The sequence below is a fragment of the Mirounga angustirostris genome, unplaced genomic scaffold (assembly GCF_029215605.1).
Source record: "Mirounga angustirostris isolate CCGP_5_RB_7025 unplaced genomic scaffold, mMirAng1.0.hap1 SCAF_11, whole genome shotgun sequence".
NCBI classification, from domain to species: domain Eukaryota; kingdom Metazoa; phylum Chordata; class Mammalia; order Carnivora; family Phocidae; genus Mirounga; species Mirounga angustirostris.
In genome coordinates this window covers 12,088,446-12,108,526 of record NW_026991719.1, presented here as the reverse complement: position 1 = coordinate 12,108,526, position 20,081 = coordinate 12,088,446, and the positions used below count along the sequence as shown (strand labels likewise).

General features: G+C 42.1%; 1 protein-coding gene across 1 annotated transcript in view; it reads left to right on the top strand.

The window, feature by feature from the left end:
- The first annotated feature begins 7,415 nt into the window (after positions 1-7,415).
- Positions 7,416-20,081, top strand: part of CLTRN (collectrin, amino acid transport regulator) — a 32,240-nt gene continuing 19,574 nt past the window's right edge. Inside the window, exons 1-3 of the mRNA XM_064574816.1 lie at positions 7,416-7,512; positions 7,815-7,873; positions 11,920-12,005. Of these exons, the coding sequence (XP_064430886.1) occupies positions 7,455-7,512; positions 7,815-7,873; positions 11,920-12,005 (203 nt within the window). The 5' untranslated portion in view covers positions 7,416-7,454. The remainder of the gene's footprint in view (positions 7,513-7,814; positions 7,874-11,919; positions 12,006-20,081) is intronic.

The window sequence follows — 20,081 nt, the reverse complement described above, 5'->3', positions numbered from 1 at the left end:
CAATTTTATTCCAATTTAAATGATAAAGGAGTACATTCACTCAAAATTCTACAACTTCTATTGTGGAAAATTGAGTGAAGCCGTAAGTTTGAAAAGTGCAAGCTTTTATCTTATAAAAAATTTCTGAGGGTGCCTGGGTGTCTCAGTTGGTTAAGTGACTGCCTTCGGCTCAGGTCATGATCCTGGAGTCCCAGGATCGAGTCCCGCATAGGGCTCCCTGCTCAGCAGGGAGTCTGCTTCTCCCTCTGACCCTCCCCCCTCTCATGTGCTCTCTCTCTCTCAAATAAATAAAATCTTAAAAAAAAAAAATTTCTGGGTTCAGCTATTAAAGGATTTTTTATATTTTTAATATGTCACAGCTAAATACATTTGCCAAAATCCAATAAAAATGTACAGAGTAAAGTTACATTTGAAATGATTCCACACTGTACTGGCTTTGGGTATTACAAGTTTACAAAAAACATGTTTGTGACAGTGAAATGGAATAATCAGGGTCAAAATTGAAAAGCAACATTGGTTCTACCTCTTGATTGATTGCAGGTAAATGGTGTATTCATATGCCCACATGCTTTTACAACTCTGATGAACCTTAAAAGGCATCTTGCATACATCAAAAGAATGACGCACATGTTTTCTTTTTGTGTGATCTCATATTTAATTTACCCTCCAGAGCAGTAGATCAATAGTTATGTACTGAGAAACTGCTTTTCAGTAGTGTTGTGGAGTATGAAAAAACACGGAGAAATCAATTTCTTTTTCCTATCTCAGGAGACTGGGTGTCTTTTGTATTGCTCATGGCAACAGTAATCTCACCTTTTTATCTTTGTTCTCTAAACTCTGAATGTTGGAAGTAAATAGTAACATATTCAGAATGATTGAAACTGCTTTATTTGTCATTGTTACCACTGTTACTGATAAATTCTGAACCTCCTATGTGTGAAATTGCAGAGATGAGCATTGTAAGAAGCAAGTTTGGTATGAATTCTCTGGAGGTTTAATACTTCAAATTCTGTGTGAAAATAAAGAGCAAGTTTCTGCTAGATTTTTAAAAATGGAAGAAAAAAACCCCAGTATGTTAAGAGGCAAGAACAACTTTTTTTTTTTTTTTTAAAGATTGTATTTATTTATTTGACAGAGAGAGACACAGCGAGAGAGGGAACACAAGCAGGGGGAGTGGGAGAGGGAGAACAGGCTTCCCACTGAGCAGGGAGCCCAATGCGGGGCTGGATTCCAGGACCCTGGGATCATGACCCGAGCAGAAGGGAGATGCTTAATGACTGAGCCACCCCGGTGCCGCAAGAACAACTTTAATAAGTTTTAGCATGTTCTAAGTGACCCGTACCTTGTAAGAGTTTTCATATTTTAAGTTGAGTTATTGACAATGTCTTATTTTGTCATTATACTTTTTCTATTCACTTGACAGGACTATAAAAGTCGATATTTTTCATCATTGTATTTTTGGCTGCTATTAATTTTGCTATTGTCAAATACTTTTCTAAGCAAACATTGGGATATAGGAAAATTGAAACTATAATTACAGACTCTTTAGAAAATAAGTATGAGCTCACTGTACATCTATACTTCTTATGTCATGTGGCCAGAACAGTACTCCAAGGAAAATTCATAGCCACAAATATTTTCATTATTAACTGAGAGACTAAAAATGCATAAGCCTATTTGTCAACCCAAGGGGTATAAGAAAAACAAGAAAACCAGCATGATGACAACAGGAGTAAGGACTTGATAAATAAAAATAAGATTGATGACTCAGAAAGCAGAAAAAAAGAGACTTGAAAATTAAATTTGAGATCTTGTTCTTTGATTAAGCAACAACAAAACTAGACAAATTTCTGGCAAGAATAATGGAAAGTGAGAAAAAATTAATATGTATACTAGAAAATACAAAGGGAATATAGCAAAGAATATAGATACTTGATGGGAAATACTGTATAAAGTCCATGAGAATACTGGAAAACCTTGATGAAATAATGACTTTCTTAGAAATTGTAAACAGCCAGAATAGACTCAGAAACATGAAACCCGCAGTAAATGACAATATAAGAAATGGAAATTTTGAAAGAACTCTTCCCCCAAAATATGTATGATCTAGATTCTTCAACTCTGCATTTCTTCTGCATTTTATTTTTTATTATTATTTTTTAAAGATTTTATTTATTTATTTGACAGAGAGAGAGACAGTGAGAGAGGGAACACAAGCAGGGGGAGTGGGAGAGGGAGAAGCAGGCTTCTCAGCGGAGCAGGGAGCCCAATGCAGGGCTCGATCCCAGGACCCTGGGATCATGACCTGAGCCGAAGGCAGACGCTTAACAACTGAGCCACCCAGGCGCCCCTTCTTCTGCATTTTTTTTTTGTAGTTTTTAATTTTATTATGTTACGTTAGTCACCATACAATACATCATTAGTTTTTGATGCAGTGATCCACGATCCATTGTTTTCGTATAACACCCAGTGCTCCATGCAGTACGTGCCCTCCTTAATACCCATCACCAGGCTAACCAATCCCCCCTCCCCCCTCCCCTCTAAAACCCTGGTTGTTTCTCAGGTCCATAGTCTCTCATGGTTCATCTCTCCCTCCAATTCCCCCCCCCCCATTTTTCCCTTCCTTCTCCTAATGTCCTCCATGTTATTCCTTATGTTCCACAAATAAGTGAAACCATATGATAATTGACTTTCTCTGCTTGACTTATTTCACTTAGCATCATCTCCTCCAGTCCCATCCATGTTGATGTAAAAGTTGGGTATTCATCTTTTCTGATGGCTGAGTAATATTCCATTGTATATATGGACCACGTCTTCTTTATCCATTCATCTGTTGAAGGGCATCTCGGCTCTTTCCACAGTTTGGCTCTTGCGGACATTGCTGCTATGAACATTGGGGTGCATAGGGCCCTTCTTTTCACTACATCTGTGTCTTTGGGGTAAATACCCAGGAGTGCAATTGCTGGGTCATAGGGTAGCTCTATTTTTAAATTTTTGAGGCACCTCCACACTGTTTTCCAAAGTGGCTGTACCACCTTGCATTCCCACCAACAGTGTAAGAGGGTTCCCCTCTCTCCACAACCTCTCCAACATTTGTTGTTTCTTTCCCTGTCCATTTTGGCCATTCTAACTGGTGTAAGGTGGTATCTCAGTGTGGTTTTGATTTGGATTTCCCTGATGACTAATGATGATGAACATTTTTTCATGTGTCTGTTAGCCATTTGTATGTCTTCTTCAGAGAAGTGTCTGTTCATCTCTTCTGCCCACTTTTTGACTTGATTATTTGTTTTTTGGGTGTTGAGTTTGAGAAGTTCTTTATAGATCTTGGATACCAGCCCTTTATCTGTAGTGTCATTTGCAAATACCTTCTCCCATTCTGTGGGTTGCCTCTTTGTTTTGTTGACTGTTTCCTTTGCTGTGCAGAAGCTTTTTATCTTGATGAAGTCCCAAAAGTTCATTTTTGCTTTTGTTTCACTAGCTTTTGGAGATGTATCTTGAAAGAAGTTGCTGTGGGCGATGTCAAAGAGGTTACTGCCTATGTTCTCCTCTAGGATTTGGATGGATTCCTGTCTCACATTGAGGTCTTTCATCCACTTTGAGTTTATCTTTGTGAATGGTGTTAGAGAATGGTCGAGTTTCATTCTTCTGCATGTGGCTGTCCAATTTTCCCAGCACCATTTATTGAAGAGACTTTTTTCCATTGCATGTTTTTTTCTGCTTTGTCAAAGATTATTTGACCATAGAGTTGAGGGTCCATATCTGGGTTCTCTATTCTGTTCCATTGGTCTGTATGTCTGTTTTTGTGCCAGTACCATGCTGTCTTGGTGATCACTGCTTTGTAATATAGCTTGAAATCGGGCAACGTGATGCCCCCAGCTTTGTTTTTCTTTTTCAACATCTCCTTGGCGATTCGGGGTCTTTTCTGATTCCATACAAATTTTAGGATTGTTTGTTCCAGCACTTTGAAAAATGTCATTGGAATTTTGATCGGGATGGCATTGAAGGTATAGATTGCTCTGGGTAGCATAGACATTTTAACAATGTTTATTCTTCCGATCCATGAGCATGGAATATTTTTCCATCTTTTTGTGTCTTCTTCAATTTCTTTCATGAGTCTTCTGCATTTTATTTTATTTTATTTTATTTTATTTTTAAAGATTTTATTTATTTATTTGAGAGAGAGAATGAGAGAGAGAGCACATGAGAGGGGGGAGGGTCAGAGGGAGAAGCAGGCTCCCCGCCGAGCAGGGAGCCCGATGTGGGACTCGATCCAGGGACTCCAGGATCACGACCTGAGCCGAAGGCAGTCGCTTAACCAACTGAGCCACCCAGGCGCCCCGAGTCTTCTGCATTTTAAAGTATGTGTAAACATAGAGGATATTAGAAATCTTTGCATACCATTTTCAAGATGGTAATGTAAGGGCCAGAAAAAAATAAACTTCAAGAATCAGCACTTGAAAAGGAACCTAAATGATATTCTTCTATGAAAATAGGTTTAAAAATCTAAGGAAAAGCACAGCAAATAAGTCCAGGAGTACGTTAAAAATCATCAAACTGAGCTTATCTATGGGTTGGATCAACGTAAAGGAATTTATTAGTAAAATGTACCAAATGGTAAGATCTCTAGGATCATATTAAGAGAAGTTGAAAGAGCAGTTGATAAAATTCAACATGAATTCTGGATAAAAAGAATTTTTAGTAAAAGGAGACTTTTTATCTCACAACGCATCAAATTTATTTATTTATTTAAAGATTTTATTTACTTATTTGACAGAGACAGAGACAGCGACAGCGAGAGCAGGAACACAAGCAGGGGGAGTGGGAGAGGGAGAAGCAGGCTTCCCGCTGAGCAGGGAGCCCGATGCGGGGCTCGATCCCAGGACCCTGGGATCATGACCTGAGCCGAAGGCAGAGGCTCAACGACTGAGCCACCCAGGCACCCCACGACACATCAGATTTAAAGTGACCCACCAGATCCTGTGGAAGAGCAGCACTCCCATTAGATAGAATAAGGAAGAAAACAAGGGTCCATGTTATTCCACCATTACGATTCTGATAGTGCTGCTATAATGAGACGAAACAACAGGATCACACAAGAACACACAAGAAGATCCAAAGCTAAGGCAGGTATGTTTCAACTCTCAAAATATATTGGCATTGGTCATTCATGCTGGTGGTATTATGGATATTTTGTATTTTTCTCTTTTGGCTTCTCTGTATTTTCTATACAGAACTTCATTTGCTCTCTTTTCATGTCTTTTTTTTTCCTCTGTGATTTTTCAAATGAGACAACAAACATTGATAAAGTATAGAATAGTGAAAGTGAAATATAGCATAGGGATTGTAGTCAATAAAAGTGTAATAACTGTGCAGTGACAGATGGCAACTACACTTATTATGGTGAGCATTTTGTAATGTATATAAATGTTGAATCACTCTTTGGTACACCTGAAATTCATATAATATTGTATGTAAATTCTATTCTAGTAAGGATAATTTTTTAAAAATCATATTTATATTAAGCACTACTAGAGTGCCTGCCACATGAAATTGTTTAATAAATGGTGAATTTTATTTTGAAAAAAGAGACATCATAATTCAAAAGGGAAGAGACTTTCTTTGCTTTTCAAAGAATGGCTTAACTATAATTCAGCATTTTACTGTCTTCAATCCTAGTCACATACCTGAGTAAGTAAGAGCAAAAGAGAAACGTTTGATACTTTTAGGAAGTTTAAGGCTAAAGCTGAATCAGATTTGTCTCTAACATGGCTTTGTTCCCTGATGTAAAAAATTAGCTTTGTGGTATCTCCATCTACTGGCTTTTCCTTCCCATGATGACTTTATCTAGTCTAACATTTCTCAAGATAACTTCATCTAGTCTGACTTTGTTTTCGGGGCTAAGTTATGTGAGCTCTCCCTTCTAGGAAATTTCCATTTCACCTAATAGTGAAATTGCTAGAATGACGGGTCTAACTTTTGGCCGCCTCTCCCTCTAATCCAACTTTTCCTGACTGTGCCCTTGCAACCAAGGCGAGGGAGAGGAGAGAAGCTTCCTCAGGTGGAGTCACCAAACAGAAATGTGTCATCTATGATAAAATATCACCTACCCAGGAGAGGGAAATGATAGGACTCTCAGAGTGGTGCAGAAGTGTACTTGTTGATCTTTTTCTCATGGTTGCTTTGAAAATCCAAATTTTCTATTTAACATCAGGGTCACCCAATCTACGTGGTTTTCGAGCAACGAGGTGGAATCTGGGGACTGAAATCACGAAGAGGCAATGTGGTAGAGAGGAAAGCCCTGACATCAACCTGCCTGGGGGGCTTCTAATGACATCCACAGAATGCCCACTAGGGGAGATGCTCTTCCACTCCTTCTGGTCATCCTCAGAGCATCTCTGAGGCTTTGTTGCAATTTCAGTTTTGACCAGCGATGACCAGTGAAGACCCAGTGCAGGTCAGTGTGGTGCAGAAGGGTTCAAGTGACACCCATTCCACTCCTCCCATTGGCACGGATGCCTTAACCACCAGACCCTCAGTTCCCTGGTGTTAAGATGGTTATAACAACGGCAACTGTGAGGTGCTGTTTTGAGGACGAGAGAGATAATCCAGCAAACCTAGTTCATGGCAGGAAGCTCTTAATGACTGTTCTCTAGCTGCACTGACCAACGGAGTTGCTAGTCCCATGTTTGTACATAAATTAAATTAATAGAAAATTTAGTTTCTCAGCAGCACCAGCCCCATTTCAGGTGGTCAATAGCCACCTACGTCTGGTGGCTACCGTGTTGGATAGCGCAGATAGAGAACATTTCCATCATCACAGAATGTTCCATTGGACAGCGCTGCTCTGTATCATTAACTCTGACTTGACACGACCACCAGAACTTAGGGCTGACCAAAATGATTCCCTTTGAGGTGGAAACTCTCCCCGGATGTTTACGGATGTTTATCTGTGGAGGTGAGAGTCAGGTGAGGCCATTCTTGGAAGGTCGTCTTTTGTTCACCAGGGAAAGAAAGGGGTGATGTTTGTTTTCCCAATTAAGATAGCTTATCTAGGAGTTGGCTATTTTAGCCCTGAAAAGATGGAAAGTTGAGGCTGAGGACACCGTCCAGAGAGGGCTCAGTTCTTTCCAAGGTGCACTTAGCTGGGTCACAACAGAAGGGGCGGGGGAGGATTCTGACTTGGAGTCAGCAGAGGAAACAGTCTCTGGAGGTACAGTTCAGAAAGGACAACTAATCTGTTTTCCCAACAGATTTTCGTAAATAACTGACAGGAGATGGGCTGCTTCTCTTTAAGTATTAACCCAAATAATGGGGTTTAATCATTAAACCTTCTAGGTGGGGGCTGGCTTGTTTCTCTGATATTCTAATCCGGGTCACAGAATGGCTAAGGCAGCTTTAAGTGGAGGGTTGATTTTTTTCCCCTCCGTTTGCCTTGTGTTTTGCACTCTGAAAGAATGTTGTGCCTGCTCTTTTTTCTGGTGACTGCTATTCATGCTGAACTGTGTCAACCAGGTATGTAGCCTTGAAACTTAAAAATAGGGTAACAGTTTTCTAAATGATTGACAAGTCTTTGACTGACTTCTCTATTTTTCTAAATCTGCAGACATGTTGTGGCTTGAAAGTTGAGACTGTGACTGTTTTAGGAGTTTGAAAGAAAAATTTAAACCATCTAAGGTGCTTGTAGTTAAACTTTCAGTTTTGGGGGCAGTTTAACTGAAGATCTGTGTTCTGTTGATTTGAGTTGATTAAATGTTTGGACTTCATGTTTTGGCAGATTTTTATCATCATATACTGCTCTTTTTTCTTTCTGGCAGATGCAGAAAATGCTTTTAAAGTAAGACTTAGTATCAGAACAGCTCTGGGAGATAAAGCAGTAAGTGGAGAATCTGCATGTTCATTTTTAATTTTGTTTGCTAATACTACTTTCTCTAGTAATGAGCCTCTGCCTCGTTATCTTAAACTCATATAGTTTAAGTCTAAAGACCTCAAATCTGATATTGTCTTAAAGTTAAAAAATAGTAAAATGGAAATTCTTAAAAAATGATTTTGCCTCAAGTCTTTAATCTGCAGTGTGTGCTAGAAAATCTGTGAATGTTTGTATTACACAAAACAATGTAGCAAACTCGAACATTTCAGTCAAGCACAATGGAGCCGCGGGGCCTGAGTCGGGTACTCATGTCTGGCTTGGGCTCTGCACCTCACTGTTGGTGGTCATTCGGATTTTGTCAGCCTTGGTTTTCTTGTCAGCTAAAAGATGGTATGGGTCCACCCACATCAGATTTTTCATAGCACGAGAAGTTTCTAGTTCTAATGTGAAGTTTCTTCAGTTCTTCTCAAATATCAAAGTAACAATGTGAAATATGTGCTTATGAAATTGAAGTTAAAAAATACTCATAAGGCTCGGGGCGCCTGGGTGGCTCAGTCGGTTAAGCGGCTGCCTTCGGCTCAGGTCATGATCCCGGGGTCCTGGGATGGAGCCCCACGTCCAGCTCCCTGCTCAGCAGAGAGCCTGCTTCTCCCTCTCCCTCTGCCTGCCTCTCTGCCTACTTGTGCTCTCTCTCTCTCTGTCAAATAAATAAATAAAATCTTTAAAAAAAAATACTCATAAGGCTCATGTAGTTATAAGAACAGTACGGCCTGTCGAATTAATAAGGTGATTTGTGTAATTCTAGTTTTAGTATCCCTGTGTGGTCTGTGAAAATTTTCCCCAATAGAAGGCGATATTAAGATGCCTCGGGGTAGAAGCAATAAAAGAGTGCTAAGGAAACTTAAAGGTACGTATTCTGTTTGCAGACCAATCCACCAACGTATTATTTTATTTATTCAATGAGTAATGATCATTATAACACCCAGCATTTATTGAGAACTTAGTTTACTTTCCAGCGGGGACCCTTCTGAGCACTTTACTCACATCAGTTCGCGCAGCCCCGACAACAGCCCTTTGAGGGAGGTAGTACTGGCATTCCCATTCTCACTGGGTAAATGAGAAAACCGAGGTACAAAGAAATTAAGCAACCTGCTCAGGATCTCAGGTCAGCAAGTGACAGAGGTGAGATTTGAACCCAACAGTCTGACTGTAGAATCTATTCTCTCTACCAGTGTGTAGTTGCTCATCCCAGGGTCCTCTGAGGGCAGGCACCATGCTGGACCCTGGGGATGCAATGGCAGATAAATCAGGCTTGTCCCTGCTCTCATGGAGCTTATGATGTTGGGAGGATTGGTTGTCCATGAAACATTCAGTAAATGAAATGGAAATGTGCAGTCTTGACAAGTATTACAGGAAGGAGAAGTACATGGGGGCTTTGGCTTTGTTGGGAGCCTTAGTACTTGGCATTTGCTTTGAGGTCTAACATATGAGTGGAGGTGAACCAGAGGATAAAAGAAAAAGGGGCAGAGGGAACAGAACATGCAAAGGCTTATTACAGGAAGGAACTTGGTGAGAGTATGGGATGGAAGGAAGGCTGAGGTCTCTGCAACTGGAGCAGTGAGGTAGAGCATGGCATGTAATGAGTTTGGGCAGAAAGGAGAGGTCAGGCTGAAGAAGTTTGTGGACCGTGTTAGGAAGTTTTGGGATTATCTTTAAAGCAAGTGAGAGCTTTCTGGAAGAGATGTTATGATAGAATTAATGCTTGGAAAACACTCTGGTCACAGTGTAGAAGGTAGATTGGGAGAGGACAAGAGTAGAAAGGAGAAGGGGAAGGAGGAGTCAAGGATGACGCTTTAGTTTCTAATTATGCAACTGAATGGATGATGACCCACTTATGAGTCAGGGAAGCAGGTACAGACAAGAAAATCATGGCTTTAATTTTGGACTTGTTGAGCCTGAGATATTATTGGACAGGCAAGGACAGGGTGAGCTTGTGATATGCATTCCTGGGTCATTTACCTTACGGTGATAATGGAAGCCTGGAGTAGATGACAGTCTGAGGGAGAAAGTACAGAATGACAAGAGGGAAAGGTCTAGCATAGAGCTTTGAGATGGTCTAAAACCTGAAGCCCTTACAGAAGAGGGTGAACCTACAAAGGGGACAAAATAGGCAGGAGGAAAACCAGAATGTGTATCACAAAAGGGAAGAGAATGCTTCAAGTTGAAGGAAGTGATCTGTTAACAGGCCAAGCAAGATGAGACTGAAAGCCACTTATTGTGTTGAGTCATGTGGAGGTCACTGGTAACTTTAGAGAGAGCCATCTATATGGAGTGGTGGGACCAGAAAGCAGATAGTGGAGGGAGTTGAGAATAAGTGGGTGGCAAACAGGTGAAGACACAAGTATGACAACTCCTTTGAGAATGCTGGCTGTGAAGGGCAGGAGAGAGACAGCAGTAGGTAGAGAAGAAGGATTGAGTACAGTGATTTGGTTTTGGTGTCGTTTTAATGGGAAGGCTTGAGCATGGCTAAAAGCCAGAGTCCAGTGTATGGAGGAGAGGGGAAACTGATATCCTTAGATTCTGAGAAGGGCAGAAGGGCAGTGTTCCTAATCCAGGTGGATGCAAGAGCCATTGACAGGAGGAGAAACACCACATCCGGCCTTTCGGGGGAGAATGCGGATAGCATGTATGTCTACAGAGGACGTTTTTTGTTTGGTGTCAGGAGGATGGGGAAGTTTAAATTGATGACTTGAGGATGTATCTCTAAATTATGAGATAAGAACATCTAGTGAGGGGCACCTGGGTGGCTCAGTAAGTTAAGCGTTTGTCTTCGGCTCAGGTCGTGATCCTGGGGTCCTGGGATGGAGCCCCACGTCGGGCTCCCTGCTCAGCAGGGAGTCTGCTTCTTCCTCTCCCTCTGCCCATCCCCCTGCTCATGCTCCCTCTCTTTCTCTCTCAATAAATAAATAAAATCTTTAAAAAAAAGAGCATCTAGTGAGTATGAGGTGTAAGGGAAAGCTTTGAGTTTGGTGGAGGCAGGGAGCTGAAAGAGGTTTGAAATAGCCATTGTGAACCATGAGAGAGCGAAAACTGATGGAGACCTAAGGGATTCCTGGGCAATTTGGGAGTAGGTCATCATGAACTTAGAGTTAAACCCTGTTATGTGACTTTCTCCAGTTATACTTGATTACTCACCTAAAATACGTGGTCAGCCACATTAGTTTGCTAGGGCTACTGTGACAAAGTACTGTGAACCGGGTGGCTTAAACAATAGAAATTTATTTTCTCTTAGTTCTGGAGGCTAGCAGTCCACGATCAGGGTATCAACAGGGTTGGTTCCTTCTGAGGTCTGTGAAGGAAAGATCTAGTCTAGGCGTCTCTCTTTGGCTTATAGATGACTATCTTCTCTCTGTATCTTCACATTGTCTTCCCTCTATATGTGGCTGTGTCCAAATTTCCTCTTCTTGCAAGGACACCAGTCCATATTGGATTAGGTCTACCCTAATGACTTCATTTAAGCTTAATCACCTTTGTAAATACACTATCTCCAAATACGGTTTCATTCTAGGACTTCAACATATAAATGGGCGGGGGGGGGGGGGGCACAGTTAAATCCATAATATGCACACACACTCAAGTTTCCAGCTAAGAAAATGGAAAGAAAAATTGTACCTATGTTAGTAAAGGAAAGGAAGCTGAGACAGGTAGTCAGTTAATGAGGGAAGAGAGTAAAGGAGGAAGGGAACCAACTGTATATGTTCAGGATACGATGTCCAAATGCCCTATTTGTTGACTGGCTACTGATACTGCAGATTGTGAAGAAGATAATGCAATGGAAAGTACGCCACACTTGGAATGACAGAATGTCCAAGAAAGCCCATCCTGAACATTATCGCGACATGATTTATCTTGGTCTTTGGTATTTAGTGTATGAGAAAGATGAGGGAGAGAGGCAGGCCCTGATTAACACCACCACTGTGGTCACAATTAGATTCCAATGGACCATTTTTTATCCTATGCCTCTTACATTTCCTGTTTTACTTCTCTTTTAGTATGCCTGGGATACAAATGAGGAATATCTTTTCAAAGCAATGGTGGCTTTCTCCATGAGAAAAGTTCCCAACAGAGAAACAACAGAGTAAGTAAATAGTAAAAAATTTTAATTGATTATTTGCAGTGTTATTTGAGGCATGCATTAATTAAAAAATCTATCTTGAAAATAATTAACCAAATTTTTAAAAAGGATCCACATTGTAACATTTAAAAAAACTTTTGTAATCTAGCTCACCTTGCAGTTTGTATCATGTTCCAACAATGATCTTTGTTCAATAGGTACTATGATGATAAAAATTTTTAGATGTAGTCATGTGTCATAAGCTTGTTCTACATTCCTATTGTATACATATAGTTTCTCCTACAGGTAGGTAGGTATGTAGGTAGGTAGGTAGGTAGGTAGGTAGGTAGAAAGAAAGAAAGAAAAAGAAAGAAAGAGAGAAAGAAAGAAAGAAAGAAAGAAAGAAAGAAAGAAAGAAAGAAAGAAAGAAAGAAAGAAAAGAAAAAAGAAAAAAGAATTCTGCTCTCATTGTATAAGTTTGCTAGGGCTGCAGTAACAAAATAACACACGCTGGGTGGCTTAAATAGCAGACACCTATTTCTCACAGTTCTGGAGGCTGCGAGGCCAAGATCAAGGTGCTGGCAAGGTAGGTTTCATTCTGAGGCTTTTTCTCTTGCCTTGCAGATACCACGAGAACTATGTTCTCACATGACCTCTTCTTTCTTGAGGGGGCATGGAGGAAAGAGAGAGAGCAAGCTTTTTGGTGTCTCTTCTAATGAGGACACTAATCCCATCAGGGCTCTACCCTTATGATGACATTTAACTGTAATTATCTCCTCATTGGCCCTATCTCCAAATACAGTCACATGACGGGGAGGGGTTAGGGAGGTCTTCAGCATAGGAATTTGGGGGAAGGGGAGCAAATCAGTCCACAGCACTCATTTTGGAAATATACGTATATAGGTTCATCCCACTGTTGGCGTCTCTCATAGCACCGTGGTTATTTTCTTAGAAGCTTTGGTACAACTTTTCACAGTTTTATACTTTTTTCTATTCTCCCAGAGAAATCATCTCTATTTGTAATGTATCCTTCTATCTCTATTTGTGATTCTGGTGCCACTCCTGGTTTCTGTCTCTTCCCTCCCTCCTTCTTCCCCTTGAGAGGAGAAATGACTGACCTGATTGGTGAGCTGGAAGGAGAAGCTCTCTGTGGGTTCCCTTCTCTTCAGGAGCTGGCCTGCCCTCAGACAGCAGGCATTTTTCTCTGCTACTCTCTACACTGAGTACAGAATCAGGCCCTGCATGGGCAGGCCCTTACAACTGTACGGCTGGACATGCTATTTACAGATGAGGACTGGTTCTGTTGGTAGGTGCCATAGCATATAGGGTGTAAGTATCTTGCATATTACTCCAGCATGTGCGGTAGATGCCCCAGTTCAGCTCTACCTGGGACACTATCAATGAATTGATTTCCTTTCAGGATTTTTGTAATTAGGAAGAAAACTTACCTGCTGATTAATGTTGTATCTTCCTACCTGGCCTTTTATTTTGGTGTCCTATCTGCTCATTCTTTTGTCTTAATTCTGTAGGGAATCAGAACCTGACAAAGAGGATCACTATTTATTGACCTCCCTCAGACCCACAATATATGATGCATGGGCTGTGAATATAAAGAATGAAACAGAAGAGTGGCATTTGGGGAAGCAAAATAAACATAGGATATATGGTGTATGTGTGTGTGTGTGTACACACATATATATATATTTAAAAATAGGTAATATATTCACATGATTCAAAAAATTAAAAGAAGGAGGTACATAGTAAAACAAAATTATATCCAAAGTGAACTCTATTCCTGTTTTACAGAGTTTTAGAAAAAAATATACTTGTGCTTATCATATGCCTTACGCTGCACATTCTTTCCACAACTATTTATTATAACTTTTCTCAAAAAAATTCGGTGATTGCTTTGCAAAAAATTGAAAAGGAAATATATAAGAAAAAAGCCCCCTTGTCATCTTACAATACAACCCCCTACCCACTCTTTATCTTCTACTCTTCTTGTCCCAGATTTTACACATGGCAGTGTTCATCGTACTATTTCTTCCTCTGGGTGCCTGCATTAAACCTTGTAAATGACTATGTTAAATCGGATGTTTCTATTCTTAGGAAAAGTTAATTTAAATATGTAACATTTTAGATGAATTTTGAGGAATTCATGTTTGAGGTTTTTTTTAACTTGAGGCATTGTATAAGTCTGTGAATATCTGATCTTGTTTACTTGCAGACATGTTTCACTTGCACAAGATATAGAGAAGGCTTTGTTGCCAATGCCTGTTGAAAAAGTCAGAAAGTGCAAAACTCCATCAAGGGTCAACAGACGTTTCTGTAAAGCCACAGGCAGTACGAGTACCAGCAGTACTGCCGTCAGGGCTGAGTGATGAGGGCTGCCTCATGAATCGGCATGTGTTTAGGATGCAATTGAATTGCTGAGCCCCATTCTCCATACGCTGCCATAAAGAAGGCTGCATCCTTACATGAACAGGCTTCCCCCGTGGGAAAGGGCACCACAGAATGCAAGATGGGATTGAAAACGACTTTGCAGAGAGGCTGCCGCTCTCCAGCAGGTGGGTGGATGGAAGACGCCGGGGGCTTGGCAGCTGGCTCCGGTCTTAACTCTTCTGCCTTAGAAGGGCCTTCTGGTGCCAGTGAGGGACAAAATAAATTCTGCATGGTAGCGGCTGTGGGATGGATCACATCCCCTCAAGATGCGTATGTTCAAGTCCTAAGCCCTAGTAGCTCAGCACGTGATTGAATTTGGAGATAGGGTCCTTTAAGAGGTAATGAATGTACGATGAGGTCATAGAGGTGGGCTATCACCCAATAGGAATGGTGTCCTTACAAGAAGAAGAGATGAGGACACAGATGTGCACAGAGGAAAGCCCAGGTAAGACAGGAGACGACAGCCATCCACAAGCCAAAGAAAGAAGCCTCAGAAGAAATCAACCCTGACCACACCCTGATCTTGGGCTTCTAGCCACCGGAAATGTGAGAAAATAAATCTCCGTTGTTTAAGCCACCTGGTCTGTAGAGTTTGTTACAGCAGCCCTAGCGGACTAACCCAGCGGCAAGTATCCATTTCCAGGACGGCTTCAGGGATCCAGATCTGGAACATCACTGTTTATTTCCGTCTTTCTCCTCATGGCTGATTTTACGGCTATTGCCGAAAACGTGAAGATCCTGAGACGTACAGAATTGAAAAATGTAAAAAGGAACTCACTAAGGATAATCAAGTCATAATCAGAATAATGAAGACTCTCGTTTTCATTCCACCTTCTACCCCGTCCTTACTACCATCTCTCGTACATCGGGCTTGACCGCCTCCAGTGATACAGAGCTCAGGATCTCCTGACGATGCTTTTGCATACTTGGCAACCTTCGGTTGGCAGATCCTTGATCCAGTACAACCTTGACTGGCTATGCAGGAGGATGTTGATCCTAGTGAGAGGTCCTGGCTGCATCCACACAGGACCGATGGGGCAGCTGAACTGGTCCAGTCACCCTCACCTAGCAGGCAGTGGGAGAGACAGCTAGAGGGTCAGAGACGCAAGGGGTGTGGGCCCGCAGAGAGGACTGTGGCATTTCCACTCCCTTCCCCATAGGACAGGACCGGGTGGGAACGAGGTCCAGCCCGTCTGCACACGCAGCCAGGCGGGGTGCTGACAACTGGGCCCATTCGGATGAGTTGCTGCCCACGCCACATTAGCGATTATGTGCTTTGAGTGATACCTTTGCTTGCGTCCCCATCTACCTCAAGTCAGGCCCGAGAACTGCTCACAGAGCGTGGAGTTGTCCATAGAGGAGAGACTGGCCTATTATTTCCTGGTCGGATGCTCCCCAACATGCACAATGGTGAAGCCAATCACCATGGAACAGAAACTGGGGCCTGCCTTGTAGCCGGAGAAGTCTAAAGGTGGAAGGCTGATTCAAGCTCCAGTGATTGGGTGAGAGAGGACAGCTTTGCAAGCAGCCTGCCCTCCAGTGTATCCTTGGGACCAAGCGGAGGCTGCTGGAGGGAGGTGGATGGAGTCCCTGCCTTTGGGGCTGAGAACCACCTGCAGGGCCAAGAGGAGGCAGGGGAGTGAAGCTGGAAGTGCCCCACTGGAGGCCGAGTAGAGGGTAGGATGGAGGATGTTGGTCAGAGCGCATCGCCCACGTCAGGGAGGATGCAGTGCAGAGGTGCCCAGACAGGTCTGCAGAGGCCCCACAAGACAGTCTGCATGGAGAACCTGAGGACGCCCACCACAGCGGAGCAGAGGACCCCGGACGGTGGAACAGCCTGGGGGATCCACAGAGAACCCTGGCTTAGGAAAGAGAACTTGGCTGTTTCCTTCTTTAGATGCCCACAGCCCTCTCCCATCTTCCTTTCCATCCCTAAAGGAGCGAGAATGAAGTGGGGAGGGGGGACGGAAGGGGAGACATGGAGCGGGGAGTGTGCACGGAGAGTACGTCAGTGGAGAGTACATCCCTGCTGGAGGGAGAGCAGCTGTGTGTCAGAGGCAGGAAGACAGTTTTGATCCGAGTTTTGATTCGACTGCCCTGAACTCTTTCATAAGTACAAGTGACTGGAAAGCTACACCATTTGCTTGAGACGCTGTCAAGGACTGAAGCAGAAAGAACTGATAGAGCAGCCCAAGGCAAAGGTGTGAGAAACAGAAACCTCTTTGTGCATTGCGGTCTCCTGAGGCCAGCCTGTTGACCTGCATGGCTACGGCTCAATCCATAGCATTGAAGAACCTCTACTGAAGCCTCCTGCGTGCTCGGCCCTGAGATTAGGATGATGGATAAAACCAGGTCTCACAGGGCATAGCGCCCACACCGAGGAGGCTGGGCCTGGGAGAAATGATAGGAAGGTAGACTAAATGTGACCAAAACAAGACAATTCTTTTGAAGGCCTTACTCAAATCCTGATATCAAGTGGTTTTCTTGGTACTTCCTGGATTTCCTTAAAAGCAGAATGGAAGATGTATGGAAAAAGTTTCAATGGTAGAAAATTCTGGTTTCATCAGGTCAGGTTATGTGAAGATTTCTTGTGAATTTGAAGAAGATGCCAACTAGGTGTTTTCACGTTATTACAATAAGGTGTAGGCCAGGTTTAATAAAATAGTTTCAGAGAAACTTTTAAATGTTGAAGGTAGTTTCTAGGGAAATGTAATCTAAGGTTAAATCCTAGTCTACTTCCCAAGTAAGTTGGGAAATGTACCTGCCTAGTTTGCTCAAGTGTTGGCTTTTAGGGTAATTTATCACTTTTAGCAAGAGAGGGAGAAGTTTAACCCAGGCATGGCATTTTCTTTCTGAATTCCATGGTATAGGGCATGGAATGGATTTCCTCCTTTGCCTAATTATTCAAGGATAAGTCTTGTGATCTAAAAGGAACAACGTGCTGTTGTATCCACAGTAAGGGGATTAATGGTCTTGTGCTTGTAAAACAGCATCCCAGCTCCTATTTAGTCCTTTGATTTCCAGAAACAAGAGCCTGATTCTTACCACCCCTTGGATGCAGTTGGCCCTGTCTGGCGCCATTGATGAGAAATGGCAGTGGAGCCAAATCGTAGAGGATTAATATAAAACCAGGGCTTTCCACACTTGAGGAAAGGGAATAGACATTTTTACCTTTTCAGGGATTTGCTTGAGAAGCCATTTGATATGTATAAATATTAGTACTTTGTAAAAGAGTTGGACAAAATGATTATTGAAGTGAATTTCAATAATTCCATCAGACCACCAATATTTACAATCTTGAAAATGTAGGATTTCTATTTAGTTGTGCTCCTGGCATTTGTTTATTTACTTAGTTTTTTAAATTGAAGTATAACTGACCTACACATTCGATTAGTTTCAGGTGGACAACATAAGGAAATGATATTTGTATAGACTGCAAAATGATCCCCACAAGAAGTCTAGTTACCATCTGTCACTATATGTAGTTTTAGAATTTTTGTTCTTATGATGAGAACTTTTAAGGTTTAAGCATTTCAGTTTACTGAATACATCAAAAGAAACTTGACATAGACAAGTGTAGCCCAGTAACTGCTTGTTGTTTAAGTTTTCATTCTGTGTAAATCTTAGATGACATTCAGTGTGGTCACATTTGGAAGAAAGACCAGGGAGAAGTCACACTAGTTGTACATAACCCAAGAATGGGAAGAATTTATATCCTTTCGTTGCTACGTAAATTATGACTGGTCTATAGGATCAGGCTTCAAGTTACTTCCGTTTTAGTACCAACTTCCCTCACACTGACACTTCCTCTGGGCTACCCCTATCTGCACTGTATTTGGGAGCGCTCTTCTGCTAGAGAGCTCGGGTATTACTGTGTTGTCTGAATAGCTGTAGTTGAGTAAACAATGTTTTGGGGAAGAAATCTCCCTCCTTTCATTCCCCCCTTTCTTGTTTGGTGTTAGCCCAATCTACTTTCTCAGTTTGTCACTCTTGGAATATCATAGAAACAATGGAGTTCATTTCTCCATTCCATTAATCCATCCATCCATGCATCCACGCATCCATCCATCCATCCATCCATCCATTTCATAGCCCCTCCCTGAGTGTCCACACGGGCCACACTGCAGGAATGCAGGGGCTCACAGTGCAGCACAGGCTTGGTCCTTGCCCCATGTCATGTCCCAGGGCCCAGAGAAGGCTTGTGTTGCAGATAAACTAAGTATTTTTGATAGTCTCCCAGGTGACTCTGCAGCTGATAAAATTAAAAAGGGTGTTCTTTGCTTGGAGACAATGAAGTTCATATCAGGGCAAGGATTAGAGACCCTCGTGACAAGGACTGTGGACAAACCACATGAAATCTAGAAGCCTTTTGCCCTCCCGACTGTGCTGGGTCTATTCACAGATGGGGTATGGAATCCTGTGAGCCAATTCAGGCATCTCAGGAATTACTGGCCTCTACTTTGGTTTTTAATCTTCTGGTTGGCTCAAGACACTGTGACCTTGGTGTTCAAGGGTCTTAGCACTACACTCCTGCACTTAGGGGAAGCGTCATGGGCTCTAAAAGCCCTTGCAGTAGGAACTCTTTTCCTCACCATCCCTAACCATGTTGGCTCATCTATGCTAGTTCTTAGTACACTTTTGTGAGTGAGTGAAGCATGCTTACCATCCAGGTTCTTAAACCAAGGGCACAAGGCAACAGTGCCCACCCACCCGTTTCTCCCTCTTCCACCACAGTGGAGACTCTCCTGCTGGATCTAGTGTCAGTCGCCATAGCAGAAGGAGCTCTGGACTGCCTGGGTTCTAGCTCTTACTGGTCCTCAGTTTCTCACTCTTGGGGGAACCAAGACATCATGGTTCATTTCTCAGAGCATCATCCAAACAAGGAGGAAACGCCAGCCCATGAGTTTCTCTGTCTTCTTCTACAGCCTTTGCCTTACAGCTGTCTCCAGAAGCAGGCTGTGCTCTCCCCTGGCCTTTCCCACAACCTCGTTCCTTTAGGAAGTGGGCTTACTCATTACTACTTCAACTGCCTGTATCTGAACAAAATATAAACACTTCTCAGTCATTGTATTTCTATGGTTGGTCTTTGTTGAGCAGAAGGTTACTTTTTGTTTTCTAAAAATCCTAGACTTCTTTTACTGGAGGAACTACTATGTCGGGAGGATACTTAATATTCTCTAGTTGAAGACCCTCAGCAGTGAATATTACTCCCCCCTTTCCCTCTATGAATCTTGGAGGGGTGATGGAAATAGTGCTTCATAGGACACTAGTACAGTGGGAGGCTCCCTGATAAATCCTTGATACATTTGAACACATGTAATTTCCAAAAATTTTACATAATTATTAAGACCACCGTTAGGCTGATGGATGCCAGTATCTTCATTTGAATATGACTCTTATTTTCAGAGTACATTTGTATGCTATCTCTTCATCAAGGAAGCCAGTAAAACTATTATTAATCCATTGCCTTGTTTTATTCTTGTAGCTCATATTACTGTACAAAGGCTACTTTAAAACCACCTGCTTTGCTCCTCTATTTGTATGTACTTAATTAGAAAAAATACAGATATATTTACAAAGACTTGCAGAGATAATATAGAGAGATCCTGTGTACCAACGGTCCTCAACCTTGAGGGACTTCTTCCCTCCACTGCTCCT